Source organism: Mycteria americana, chromosome 9, assembly GCF_035582795.1.
Source record: "Mycteria americana isolate JAX WOST 10 ecotype Jacksonville Zoo and Gardens chromosome 9, USCA_MyAme_1.0, whole genome shotgun sequence".
NCBI lineage: Eukaryota > Metazoa > Chordata > Aves > Ciconiiformes > Ciconiidae > Mycteria > Mycteria americana.
Window position 1 is genome coordinate 16,639,537 of NC_134373.1, and position 14,183 is coordinate 16,653,719.

Here is a 14,183-nt window from a genome sequence, read left to right on the forward strand (position 1 = left end):
GCCATGCATAAGTGCTGTCAGAGTTTATATTTCAACTTTTAAACATGTAGGATGAGGTTTTCAAGAAAGCTCTGGCTCTACTCACAGGGACAAACTGAGGAGAGGTCAAGACCAACCAAATTCTTGGAGCTGCAACAGGAGCCAACAACTTTAAGAGTTTGAAGTGCCAACATTTCTCTCAAATTTATATTTCACATTTCCTAAGCATATAGGGTCCCCTAAACATCTGAAAGCTTTTGGAAACCCAAGTCCTGAGCTTTCCTGCTGTTCTGTGTACTATTTGAACAAATCTATGTTACTTATTTTGCTTATGAGTAAACCATGCACAATGAAAAACACTGACACAGATTATAGGCAAAATAAATATTTTATTGGTTTAATATACACTTTTTTAAAAGAAATCAGCCCTTGTGTGTCTCCGTAACACAATTTACAATCTTAGAAACTTTTTCATATAATATTGTTATATTTGAAACTATTTTTGATTAAAGACCTCGACATAGATTAAAGACTTTTAGTAGATGGAAATGGCAAAGGAGTAAAGAGATTCCAAGAACAGCAAAATGGGATATTACATATCCACTAAGTGTCTATTTGACCACATAAAACCTCCAATGAATTCCAGTTTGCTCCACTGGAACAAACGCATGTTCATCAGGCTAACTGAAAATCCGCACAGTGAGGGATGGGGAAGGAAGAGAGATTTTTTCCATTTTCCCCATAATACAAGCAAGGTCGTTCATCCATTCCAAGTTGCACATCCTAATTGCTTTCAGAAGAATCAGAACTTTTATTGCATTTTGGTTAATATGAAGCAGAAGAGAACTTCTCTTGGTATGAGTGAAAGCAGTCAACACAAAGACAAAAACCAGTGCTTAAAATAAGGCACTTTTCTATAGAGGGATGCGCAAACAGTAAGGAAGCAAATAAAATTAAAAGTTGTCTTCTACACAAAGATAAGGCTTTCAGTGTCAGAACTTTAAGTAGTTTTAAGTAACCTCACGTCATTCTACCACTCTGCTAATAGTAACCGCCCCAAGAATTAACAGCAATTTTTACATCAGGATTTTTTCCTTCTTTTGAAGTGGCACTAAGTAACAGCAGTGGAAACCATTATTGGTTGTTTCAAGCTCTTAAAGTGGATCAGTTATTGCACAATAAATACCTCACAGAGGTCAGTGTTTCTGGGGGATTTTTTGTTGGGTTTTTTTTTTTTGGTTTGGGGTTTTTTGTTTGGGTTTTTTTTTTTTTTTTTTTAAAAAAAGCTAGGCTGAACGCGTTTGTGTTATAAATTGGTTATGTCTGGAAATCTTCAAGTTTCATGATGCATCGCTAAACAAAGGAATTAGCTACATAAAAACTTACAACAGGGACATACAAATAAATACAAAACCTTTCAGAGAGCACAGTTTTGTTGATGCTTTAAGGAAAGTAACGAACTAGTCAAAGTGTCTAAGTCTTTATAGATGAACTCAAGGAAAGGTACACATTATAGAACCAAGCTTCGAATACAGTAGCCTATCTCAGCAGCTTTAACATCTCCTGAAGCAAAAATAACTTGACACTTTCGCCAGTGCACGCCGCTCAAAGCAGAATCCCACAGCATTTCGGACTACATCCAGCCTTACAGAAAAAAAAAGCAAGACGAATATCTACATTAGATTTTCGGAAGTCTGCTTGGTATGGTGAAGTATGTATTTTGATAATATTCGTATCTAAGGCAGGCAAACTACATAAATCCTCTCGCATGATGCATTCACATGCGAAGTCATCACAGAGCACACCAAAACCAAAAGCCAAGGACCACTTCATGAAAGGTGACAACAGAATGGGCCAAACTATAAATGAGCTGATATTCCAAAGCTATCCAGGATTATCAGTATCCTCTGTATTTGATGAACTTCCATTTTGATCACTTATGTTTCAAGGGGAAAATGCAAACAAAGCAAGGTTTAAGTTAACAATAATATTTCATATGGCAAAAAAAATAAAATCTGGTTGTGGCAGTTTGTCAAAGATTACCTGTAGTACCCGTTTCATGGCTGTGTATCTTGTTTTGCAGTTGCAGATCTGCTTTGGGGTGATACGGCTGCTAACAATCCACTTACTATTTCTCGTCTTATTTCACCAACAATAGATTCCTTGATCTGAAAGGGATTAGCCAAAGTTTTAAGGTCAGTAAGTTATATAACCAACGGATAAAACTAAATGATATTGCAGATATGTTTGACATTATTGACATATGAAAATGTACAATACCCAAAAGTCAACTTCCAAAAAAATGCAAATGGAAAAATATAAGAGGGTTTCTCTTGGAAAAATAACTGTAAGTAATTTTAAAGTTCTCACAAATCATATAAATGCAAACCAAAGTAGTTTTATTTTTCCAGATGGTAAATATATCTGTGTTTTACACTTAGGATTATTGGTTTTGTTAAGAAAAAATACATTTTAACTATGCTAAAGTTCTGAAAATGGCATTTCAGGATACGCAGATCAAAAGCACCCCAAATGCACTGCTTTTTGACATTAGTCGTTATCTCTTGCAAAGGAAGGCAGGACCGATCTGCCTCACAAATGGATTACGCAGTAGGAAAGGTCCAAGTCTGTGAACATGAGCTGCTGTTTTCATACAAATCAAAAGGAGACAAATCCTAATTACGTACTTTCAGCAGCAAAGACAAACACAGAACTTCAACTGTTGCCCACATCGTCAGTTGGCCCCTGGGATATGACCTACGCCAGCAAAGACTATTTTTCACAGGATTGTGAACAAAGCATTTACCCATTAAGTTTTACATAAAACAAACCCAGGAGTTACTACTGGCAGGCACCTGAGTGTGGCTGAGGCTAGAACAAAGAAAGAACAGAGCATTGATGGCTACAGTAAAGGAAAAGGAGAAAAGGAGGCAAAATCCAGTACTACAACAGCATATTGTGCCAGAAAGGAGCAGGGCATGACAAAGAAAATTAATACGGGCTGCTCGCAAGTACGAGAAATCTTTGGCACCAACTCATTTTTTGGATGGTCTTCACTTGGGGAAGCACTAACAAGTCAGATGTGGTTCCAAGGACAGGGGAGGACAACGATGGGGGGAGAGTGCAGGGGGGTAAGAGCCAGAGCCCAGCCGCTGGGGTCACTCACAGAAGCACTCACCACCCCAGTTAAGCAATACAGTTTTCTTTTTCTTATGAAAAGGGAAGATAATTTCCTGGCACAAATAACTGATCTTAGACTAAAGAAAACACTGTTCATAGTGTCATTTCAAAGTAGCTTTCAAGTGCCTGAGTAGCGGTAAAGAATGTGAGACTCGATGCTAGAAAAAAAGCCCAAATTGCTAATCCCGGTTTTGCCAGTAAGAAATCCCTTCATGTTCTGATGACCCACTAATACCACAGAAACACTATTTACTCAAACCCAGCCTTCCCAACAGCCTTGCCATGTTTGCGTAGCCCCTCTCATCATCTCCATGATCATCTTGCAATTCTTCTTGTAAGTCTCCCCTTTTCCTGGTGCGTCAAAAGGATTAAGCAACAACGTCAGAAGGGTGGCAGCAGCATTAGCAACAGGTTATTTATCCCTTGTTCTCACTGGCAAGCAATTCAATCCCTAAACCATTAGTGGCAAAGTTCCTTGTTTCATTACTACTTTGCATCAAGCAGAAATTCAGAGACTATAATATTATTGGGAAGGAGGTTTCCAGCTCGGTTGTTTGCTGATTAACCAACAAAAGAAAAGCCAGTGAAGACCTGGCTTACTGATGGCTGCAAGTCCTGAGGACGTCTATGCCAATGCACACACAGACGTACAAAGCTTTAGGACTGCTGTCAATGCAGTAAGGGCTTTGGCACAGGAAAACCACACGGCGGCTGTCTGGCAGACCAGCGTTGTAAGAGACCCCCACCCTGCGCTCTCTGCTTTCCTTCTCCAGTATCACACGGGGTGGGTCTGCAAGTACGCTACAAAACAGTCATTCTGTGCCCTTCCCTCACCGGATAGACAAAAATAAACCTCACTTTCCAAAGAAAACTGATAAAAGCTTCCCAAATTAGCAAGTAAATGGTCTAGTATGACAGACAGTCTTGTGGCGAGGCGGAGACTGGAAGGGAAGCAGCTCCTGTTCTATTCTCAGCTCTTCCAACAACTTCTGGCTTGACCTTGGTGGATCACTTGAGCCCTCTGCCTCTCACCTTCCTGCCCAGACGACAACAAGGCCACCCTCCGCTGCTTCTTTTCACTGCCACTGCTTCCTCCCTCCTTTCCAGACTCATCAAGGTCATTCCTGCATGGCGAGCACAGCATCAATTCCCATGGTGACTCAGCCCCATGCGTGTGTCATGACAATTGCTAATGTTTGCCTTTTTCATTACAAATGATTTAGGGCAAGGTGCACCTTCCATTTACTCTGCAGAGGGCACAGCCCACTGCCAAGGCTTCCTCCATACAAAAGACAGATGCAGTCAATGAATGCTCCACCGGTATTTTTAGCAGCTGAATGAAAAATTGATTATTTGAAAGAGGCAAGAACCCACTCATCTATGGTACACGTACTACATTGATACAACACTAATATTCAATATTGCATTAATAACACAGTACCACATTCATAGTTATACTACGGTAAACTAGTGATCTTTCTCCCTATGAAAGAATGACCATTACTGTAACATTATGTTGCTGTTAAATAATAAACTGATCGAGAGTAAAATGTGCCATAGTGGCAATTCTGGAGATGGGTGTTCTTCACCTACTGATAGAAAACAGCCACGAGGCTTTCACAGTCTTCATACTCCTGATCTGAGGTATGTTTTCTATAATTAGAAGAATTCTTTACCACTCTCTTTTCTTCTTGTGTCACTTATTCATGGCAGCAGCTGGTGAGTTTTTATGCTCAAGATAGTAAGATGAGGAACCCAACGCCTGCACAAGGGAAGTACGAACAACCAACAGACGTTTTTGATCGATGCTGAGCTAACGTGGATTTGAATGGAAAGTGGAAAAGGGAAGATTCTCTATCCAACCATCTCTCTGTCCCATAAAGACCCATTACAGCCTCTTAAAACAGATGTTGACAGGAAAATCATATGTTTCTTTAAAGTATAACTTCATTAAATGTCATTTACAGTGGAGAACTGTTAGCAAAAACAAAACCTGCATATCACACCTTTTAAACTGCAAGAAGAGCAGAGTGAGAGGGCCTGGTGGCACTCCTACCGACACTGTGACCTACGAGTCAAGCAGTAAGTGCTTCATGTGATACTCCAGTGGAGGTCAGGCTGTATTTTCATCAAAACAAGAGGGCCACTGTTCGGCGTTTTAACTTTTCACATTGTTGAATGCTTTTCCGTGGGAGTTAGTCCATTAATGCTAAAAGTTAACACCATGGGTTTCTTTAATGTCAGCAAATAGTTACAGGTCAAAGCTCACATGCATTACAACCCACCCAGGCATATTCTGAAACACTGCCTGACTTTTTTTTCCCCAACACAAGGTCATGCAGCTACAGAGAATGTGAGGAATAAGGAAGGGTTTAACATTTGTGAGTGCATTCATCAAGAATGCATCCTACCAGATTTCTTTCTTTTGACAATAAAACTGGAATTCCTTTGCTAACAACAGGGCTACTTAAGGAAGACACATTTCAATTTATGCTCTGTTTTAGCTCTTATGAAATACAAAAGATTTTCCTGACCAGTATTTAATAGCATATCCTAGCTCTGCAAAAACTACCAGGTGCTTTGAGCCAATGCATCTTCATTCTGACCTGCAAAACTTCTCATGCTGAGAATCAGAGCCGATCCTAAACAGGCTGAAGTTAAACTGAGGGACAATCTCTCTGTGTGCTCAAACATTTACAAAGTGAGTCAAGCTCAGTTATTTGCTGACTACTCATCTTTGAATAGTAGCCTCTCAGTTCAGTATGGATTCTTTCAGCATTACAATGTCCACACAACCCAAAGAACAATCTCCGTGCAAAGAGTACACATCTTTATTTGCTATCAATTAATGAAGTTAAAGAGGAACTTTCACACAGGCTAACCTCAGAGAAAATATTGACTGAAATAACGCTGTACTTTGACTCCAGGTCCCTTTATTGTCTCTGCTGCTTTTACAGTACATTTGAATTACAGCTCTCTCCTTCCTCTCTGTTTCTCCTTTAGCAACCCCTCACCACGACACCACTCCTCTGACACGCAGGTTTTTACAGAAGGGCTCGATACAAATGCAATATCCTGGCTTCGCTTCAGAATCGGCAGCAAAGCGCAACGTGTGACAAATACCTCACGTGCAAATCTTCTCTTGCCCCTTAGGCAAGGAACCCCTTTAAAAAGGCATGGAAGGAAAAAAAATGGACCAGGAGGAGAGAGAATTTGGGATGTCTAGGAATATTTTATGACATCTCCAAAACAAGGCCTTTCCCAAGACTCCTTCCAGCTTTACTAGCTACTTTGGAGAAGATGGCAGCTGGGGGGGGTGGGTGGGGGGGGAAGACATTCAAAAATTGTATGCTTGCCCCCCCTGCCTCCTTCATTCCTTGGCTTTCAAAGTAGAGGTATAAAGTTGTAGCATCACAAGCTCCACTGTGAAGATCAGTGATGGCCAGAAGGTGTTCAGCTCCTAATCCTGAGCAGTAATGATGAGGTCATCGGTCTGATGGTACCTCACCGCGAGCTGACTGCAGGACCCTTCCTTCCACAGGATAATGCCACTTTCCATAACTCATCCCGCTGACTCTAATGGGGCTACTGATGGGGCGAAGCACTATTCAGCATCGTGAAGCTACTTATTGAAAGCTGGTCTCCATTTCACCTCACTGCCAAACTTCATCCCCTTTTAACACCAGCAGTTCACTGATGGTTAATGCTTGTGGCTATGCATTATTCTTTGCACTCTCAGCTCTGGTTATTTACGGAGTTACCCAAAGATAAACAAAGTAAATGTCTTCATATGCTTCCAGCCATCATCTTCTATAGAACACTCCTTAGTAATGCTCTACTGCTTCACAAATCTCACCGTGCAAGTGTAAAGTGCCTACGCACAGCAAAGCCCACAGTGAGTCAGCCAAGAAAACATCTCTACTTTGCAGAGACAGACATGGCAGAGTCTTGTGGTCAGACGATGAGTAAAAGGATACCTTATGGTCCAGTACACTCTGCCTCTTTCTGCACTGAGAGAAGAGGGGTGAAGGTGTGGCAAAAGATTCCTCTGGGAATCACAGCTCCTGTTTTATCATGAGATGAGTGGCCTGCCTCTCATCTGTTTTAAAGACAAAGCTAAGGCAAAGCTGGTTCCAGTTATTCACAGCCTCGAAGCAAGCAGACCTGGACGGTACCGCAGTGTTACAGCCTGGCCTGTTGCACATTCCCGAGCATGACACCTCTCCTAGCCTTTCGAGTGGTTTATGGCAGAGCCATACAAAAGCTTCAAGGGATGAGCTAAAGGCTAAGGGTCCAATGACCCCCAGCTAAAGGCTAAGTGGTCCCTCTCCAGTGAAGGAGAGGGAATAAAACCCACAGGTTCTCATCCCCATTTCTGTATACACAGCAGAGAGCTCACTCCACTTTCTCACGGACACTGCTTTTGAGAACAAGTTTCTTTTGCTTCCTTTTTCCATTTATACTACTTGCATGGCTTTCTGTCATGCCACTGACAAACAAAACATGCAGTTTTAGTCCTGTTTTTTAACCTGGCCCACAGGAAAAATAACCAAGCACCCTTCACTTTAATTGACTGCCAATAAAACTAGTCCAACAGCATTGGTCTAACATCAGTCTTAAAGTCTGAAATAACTTCTCATTTGACTTCAGCTTGCTCCACTTACACTCCTACAGTCCTTAGTGGTTTAGGGCAGAGGGACTGGGAAAGTATTTCTAACTTACTACGGAGTTGTTTCAGAAACAGTATTTCATCAATCAAACTAACTCAAACCTGGCATTTTAGTGAGCAAACATGACAGAGAAATTTTCTGTGAGAATCTGAAATACTGCTGCTTAACCAAGTAGTAGAGATGGCAAATTCTTTCTCACCCAGACTTACAGTAGCAACGAGCTATTAATTTACATGCTAACCACTATCACTGAAAAAACGTCTACTGCTTTGCACAAGAATACAACTGTTGCTTGAACATCTAGTAACAAGGTCTGAGCCTTCAGAAATAGTACAGTAACAGTATGGAGACTTGGCCTGAGAGGGAAGAGAAAACCCCGGTGGCCGAGAATTACAGATAGCCTGTCTTTAGGTTTCAGTAAACACTGTTCAAATATCCTAGATCTCAGCCCCTCCCTCCTCACCTCCCGTATGACTTGCTGCAGCTCCTCGTGCTCCACGCTTTTGTGGATTTCATCAACCGAAGGCATGAGAGGGACTTTTTCAAGTTTGTGTTCCACCTCTGGCTTGGAGTCTGCAAGCTCCTCGGAGCTTTCTACCTGCTGTCCAGTGCCTGCTCTCACCGGGGGAGTTGGTGTTAAGGCAACAGAGGCTCGGTATAACTTCTTGCTTTGACTCTTAGACTTTCCTGTTAGTTCAGAGGATCCAACACCAGCTTTTCTACCTGCGTGACCGGAGCACACTGAAGAGGAATCAGAGTTTCCATGGGAGAATACAGACTCTGTACCCTCTGCTGGGAGAGTTTCCAGTCCAAGATCTCCCAGTCCTAAACCCAGTTCAGACTTCAGAAATGACTGCTCTCGAATAAGTTCGGAGACCTAAGGGTTCAGAAAAAAACCAGTCCTGAATAAGCATATAAAAAAAGTCACATACAGACACAACTATGCTTTCTTGTTATTTATGCAATCACTTACTCATTCCCTCCATGTAACAAATACAGCTATAAAATAAATATATGCTTTGCCTTTATGACTGCAACAAAGAGGATCATAAAAAGGAATGGGCTTTTTTGAAAGCCAACATAAATACGAATTGTGGCAGTTCCCCAAGCCACTGACTTTTGCAATACAGATGCATCCTGCCAGAGCCATTGACAGAGACACACGTAAAGGCTTGATTCTGTTTTTCTTTGCTAAAACAATTCACGTTTGTTCTTTCTTTTCTGTAGTCTTTGAATGACTTGTTTTCAGTAACATAAAATGCACAGAAAAATAAGAAATAATTTTCCTTATTTTCTTATAAAAATAAGAAAATAATTACAAAAACTCACCATGTAGGTGGTGAGTCATTGTACAGTCATTGTATCAACTAAATGCAAACAACATCTCACTTCTACGTATTCCTCTTAAAAACAAACAAGACTTCACAGCTTCTTACACCTATGGTTAGCTTTGCTTAAGGGAAAATGCAGCTGTTCTCAACAGAACTACTCAAGTGAGTAAAGTATTTCCAAGACCATGTGTAAAATTAATCTCCTGCAACCTTTTTTAAGAAATCCCTTCCTGGTTCTTTTTCTTAGTAAAACATACAGCACACAACAATTACTTACTGGTTCAATGACATTCAATGGAGAAGGACATGATAGATTATCAGCACTTCTGCTTCCATACATACCCTGAAAAATTAAGTCAAGTTAATGCATTGAGGATTTTTTTAGAGCTGTCAGAAGCTAATATATAAACATGCTGTGTCTCAGACAACTTTCTGTAAAAGCAGAAACTTGGAAACAGGAAGCAAAGCTGGTTGGAGAAAGTTCATTTCAGTCATTTTTAAAGCTGGCCCTCTTCTATAAAAGGATTTACAAATAAAAAGATATTTATATTGTTCAAAGAATGCAAGTTTGGCTTGGGATCACAGTAATACCATATTTTTCTGTTCTTTGGTTTCAATTTTTGTCCCATGACAAAATACTGAAGAGGAAGATGTGGCCTGTGCCTGTGCTGCTTCTACAGAAGAGGATTAGCTAAGGAAGAGGAGTGAAACCCAGGAAGAACATACGATACTTTTTGTCTGTGCTTCTTTTGTTTGGCTGATGGCAGAATTGCAGCAGAAAAAAAGAGGAACAGTCTTCCGCTGAGTGAAAAAGAAGAGAAAGTGTATTGCCATGCCACCAATGAACATATGCATCTTTTTTATCCCCACTCTTGTGCTTCTGGGGAGTGTCTGTGGGAGCAGAGCTTCTTCCACTGTTTGGTGAGGAGCCACATGTTCATCTGAAGGAAGTACAAAAGGCAATGGAGGAAAAAACTGAGGATGACAACTGGATTTTCCTGGTTTTTTGTTCCATGGATTGAGCTAGAGGGGAAGCACACCCCATTTCTTGGGAGAGAAACACTATGCATTTCTCATCTCTCTGCCCTCATTTCACAAGTAAGAAATTCAGTGTAGGAAAACTCCAGAAAGACCATCACCATCCCCCAAGGATTTTAGACATGAGCACTACGTACCAAAACTGTGAGAATTCAGGGTCATGACAAGGAAAAAGAAGAAAGCACTGACAGAAGAGGTCTGAAATCTCAGATCTAAAACCCCAGAAGATACGTATTGACACATATTAACACCAAGAAAGTCCCTCTATTCACATACCTTTTCCCCAAGACGAAACACTGACTTAAAATAAGAAAATATGATCCCTGATAATACACACAGCATCATTAGAGTCCCCAGATATCACCCCACTGTAAGAGTTTTAACAGTTAGGAGTTATTAATATTATACTGAGAAAACATATAATGTTGTTGCAAAAGTAATACTCACTACGTGTGTCTGAGGTCTGTAAGGTGAAGACATGTGCAGACTTCTCAGCTGGTCTTCCAAAGCAAGCAGACGCTCTTCCAACTGCATCTCTAACTCCTGTAGCTCCATGCGGACAGACTTTCTCAAGCTCTGTAGCTGATCAGCTTCATATCTATACCAAGTCCATTACAAAAAGAACAAGGGCATTCACTACACTCAGCTGCACACCACAAAGGGGGAACTGAGCAGGACAGTCCCCTGAATAAAGGGCTTCATATAAGGGAATTCAAAGTGCAACACAGAAAATTCCTCTTTCACAGAAAAATTAGCTCAACGCCTAGATGGAACAAAAGTCTTTCTCCATTTATAGAAAATATATATCACTTCATGGAGAAAACTAAACAGCATAGTGTATCGCAGAACAGTCTCCAAAAATTGTAGCTTTAAATGCTTAAATATGTGCAAGCAGAAGAAACTGGCATTTACACATACATCTAATCAAATCCAATTTGATTAGATATACATATATCTAATCAAATCCAGTAACAACAAAAATCAGAGAGCAACGCAGTATTCACATATTACTTCTCCTGCGTGGTTCTAGATTCCCAAGCAGTTGCAGCTACATTTTGGCCAGGACGCCATTGTCTAAGAAGGCCAACTGATTTCAAACATGTTTATTTGAAAGTGATTAGTCAAGAGCTGATTCAGCTAAAGTAAATACATAAGCAGTTTTGAAAATTGTTCCAGATCAGCTGCTGCTGCAATTCACGGTGAGTCGTGAGCACAAACAGAGCGAGCCAGAATATGAATGCCATCTGTAGGCTGCCAAGTGGCTACTGTAATTTGGAAAAGCATCTGAATGCTACAATGTTCATTCTTGATTTACGTCTACAAAGATGGGGGGCGGGGGGGGGAGGCAATCTAAGCTGAAAATCTTTAAGGCTTGTTCCCCCCCCAATATTCTATGTTCACATATCCCATGATAAAAGTTCTTAAAATCCACAGCTGTAAAATCACTTTGGAGAAAGGATGAAGAAAAAAACCATCAATTAATGAGAAACAGAGATTAGAAGACACAAAGAGGAAAAAACTCTAGAATGAAGAAGTTTAAAGAAAAGAGTAAACAAGTTTTTGGCAAAAACTCAGCTCTGACCCTGTTCAAATTGAAACTAATAAGTTTTTTGCTCTGATTTCAGGGGCAGCAATACATTTCCGGGAGTGCCAGAGTATTTTCTCTCTTTTTTTTTTAAAGATCGTTTTACCTTTCCTCTTCTGTCATGTGCTGATAAACTGTTGTCTGTTGACGTAACATAGTCAATTCCAAATCCATCATTTGGGTTCTGAATAAGTTTAGATTTCTCCTTACCACTTGTAGCTCCTGGAAAGTGTTCTGGAGAGAAAGGGAAAGAAAAAAAAACCGGTAATAATGCGTTACATGGAAAAATTGAATTAAAATAAGTCTGGATCCTATAACCACATTTGCCCAGATGTGCCCTTTGAGTCAAGCAGAACCTCAGCAACTTCAGTATACTACAAAGGCTGCATGTTGTGAAGTCACAATAACTGAAGAAAACAACATTTTTAGATGTATCATACAAGCAAACACATGAAAGGATTTCCATGTATTTAGATTAATTCCTTTTTAACATTATTTGCAGGATGGAGTCATCTGTTATCTCTTGAGAGCAAAGATAGGGAACTGCCCAAAGTTAGCACAATCTGTGGCACATTTAGGACGTTTCTTTGTGTTTTATTTTGACTAAGTACCACTGTGTGAACTTACTTCGTAGAGAGGTAGAATGGATGACCTCTGAGTAGTGTAACTGCTGGCCGCTGAAAGATCCTGACCCCTCATCACCGGGTACTAGGGAAGAAACAAGAAATTTGAAATGGGAATGACAGCAATCCCGTTTATGAACTCATCTTCGCAAATGCACAGATACTCCAACAGCAGCCACTGTTAAAACACAACCTTGCTGGCATTGTGATTTCTGCTGTCTATGTAAATATTGTATCAGGAAAAGGAAACCTTACAAACCAGCAGTGCCAGCTCTTAACTGAAGCCTGTGCACCAAAGCTCTGTAATGCAAATGCTCTGCAGGTGAAAAACCAAATTAATCCTGCCTGACACAGTAAGTAGGAATAAAAGCTAAGTTTTTCTGCAGCAGGCATGTTATGCCTGAAAACTCAGTAGTCTCAATTGTCTTAGCTAATGATAAAAAGAACAACTCGGAAAAAAGAACTGAGCAAATGAAAGTGTGCCATTTTCAAATCATGATTACAGTCACGTGTGGGGTTTTGCTCAGTTCTTAGATTGGGGTTTTTTTGTTGATTTTGGTTTTTAATCTCACTATATTGCCTACATCCAGAGACCCCTGCGTGCTAATGATCTCTCATGAAAACAAGAGTGTTGAAGAATTTCTATTTGCATGTTGCATCAACACATGCAGCAACCAGATAAAATTCAGGGGCTGTTACATGTAGAGACATGGCACAACAAAGAACAGTGGAAAGAGCAAAAACATTCACCTTTTCAAACGTGAAAAAGACAGCTTGTCCAATGTAATTTTGAAAGAATTCAAAGGACTATTGACACGCTATGGAAAATTTGAAGCATGTCCATTCATCCAGAGGAGTTTTGCTCAAACATGATCACATCAAGGGGATGGGGTTTTTTTCCTCTCCCAGTTTTCTCTGTTCTATCAGGAATTTATCTACTCTTCTTTATTCCTTCCTAAAATCAGAATCATATATTTGAAACATCTCAACTTTTTCTTTAGCAGCTGAGCAGCTGAGTAAACTTGACCTTGGCTGTAGGAAAAAGCAGCACCAGGGAACTGTGTATTGTAAGCAAGATGTTTTCATACAAACCTCTGTAATGAGAAGGACCAAGACCCCAAAATGGACCTAGTCTAGACAAATTACACTGGAAGTAGAACAAGTGGGCTAGGAGATATTATTATCCCCTCCGATACTAATTTTGTTATTTTAATTGAACCAGCTTGAGCATGAGTTCTGGACGTAATACAGAGCCTTCTTCAGCAGGTTTAGTTAGCACGGTGTAAGTGATAAAAGTGCTGTAGCACACTGTAACCTCACCCATATCAAGGCTGCAATTGGCTCCCAAGAGGAAATTTTACAAAGAAGGTTAAATTCTGCAAATGCTTACTCCCAGGCACACCGTCCACTACCTTGAGCAATGGTTGACTTAAAACACAGCTGATCGCAGCTTTCCACTGCAGAGCTGTGTCCCAGTACCCGAAGCTGCTCCAAGAAGCAAGGCCAGCTAATATAACTAAAGGCAGGATGGACTAGCCTCTAACTTTTCACAAGTGTCAAAACAAAACAAAACAACAGGGGTCTAAAAAAGCCCACTACTGCCTACCACCTGGAATACAGCGCAGGCAGGCACATGTTTGTTCTTGGGTTTTACAACCCACAGAAATTGTTGAAGCTCTACAACTGAATAGTGTAGAGCAGGTGTGGCAGAAACCGGTAAAAAAAAATGCACTTGCATTTTAAAGCATTTCTTCTCTGAGTGAAGAGATGGACAAAA

General features: G+C 40.5%; 1 protein-coding gene across 2 annotated transcripts in view; it reads right to left on the reverse strand.

The window, feature by feature from the left end:
- Window positions 1-360: 360 nt before the first annotated feature.
- Window positions 361-14,183, reverse strand: part of ITPRID2 (ITPR interacting domain containing 2) — a 43,342-nt gene continuing 29,519 nt past the window's right edge. For both annotated transcript variants that reach the window (XM_075511444.1, XM_075511445.1), the window contains exons 13-19: window positions 12,411-12,491; window positions 11,890-12,017; window positions 10,646-10,796; window positions 9,438-9,503; window positions 8,293-8,706; window positions 2,023-2,147; window positions 361-1,623 (exon numbers count right to left, since the gene is read on the reverse strand). In XM_075511444.1, coding sequence (XP_075367559.1) covers window positions 2,037-2,147; window positions 8,293-8,706; window positions 9,438-9,503; window positions 10,646-10,796; window positions 11,890-12,017; window positions 12,411-12,491 — 951 coding nt within the window. In that variant the 3' untranslated portion in view covers window positions 361-1,623; window positions 2,023-2,036. The remainder of the gene's footprint in view (window positions 1,624-2,022; window positions 2,148-8,292; window positions 8,707-9,437; window positions 9,504-10,645; window positions 10,797-11,889; window positions 12,018-12,410; window positions 12,492-14,183) is intronic.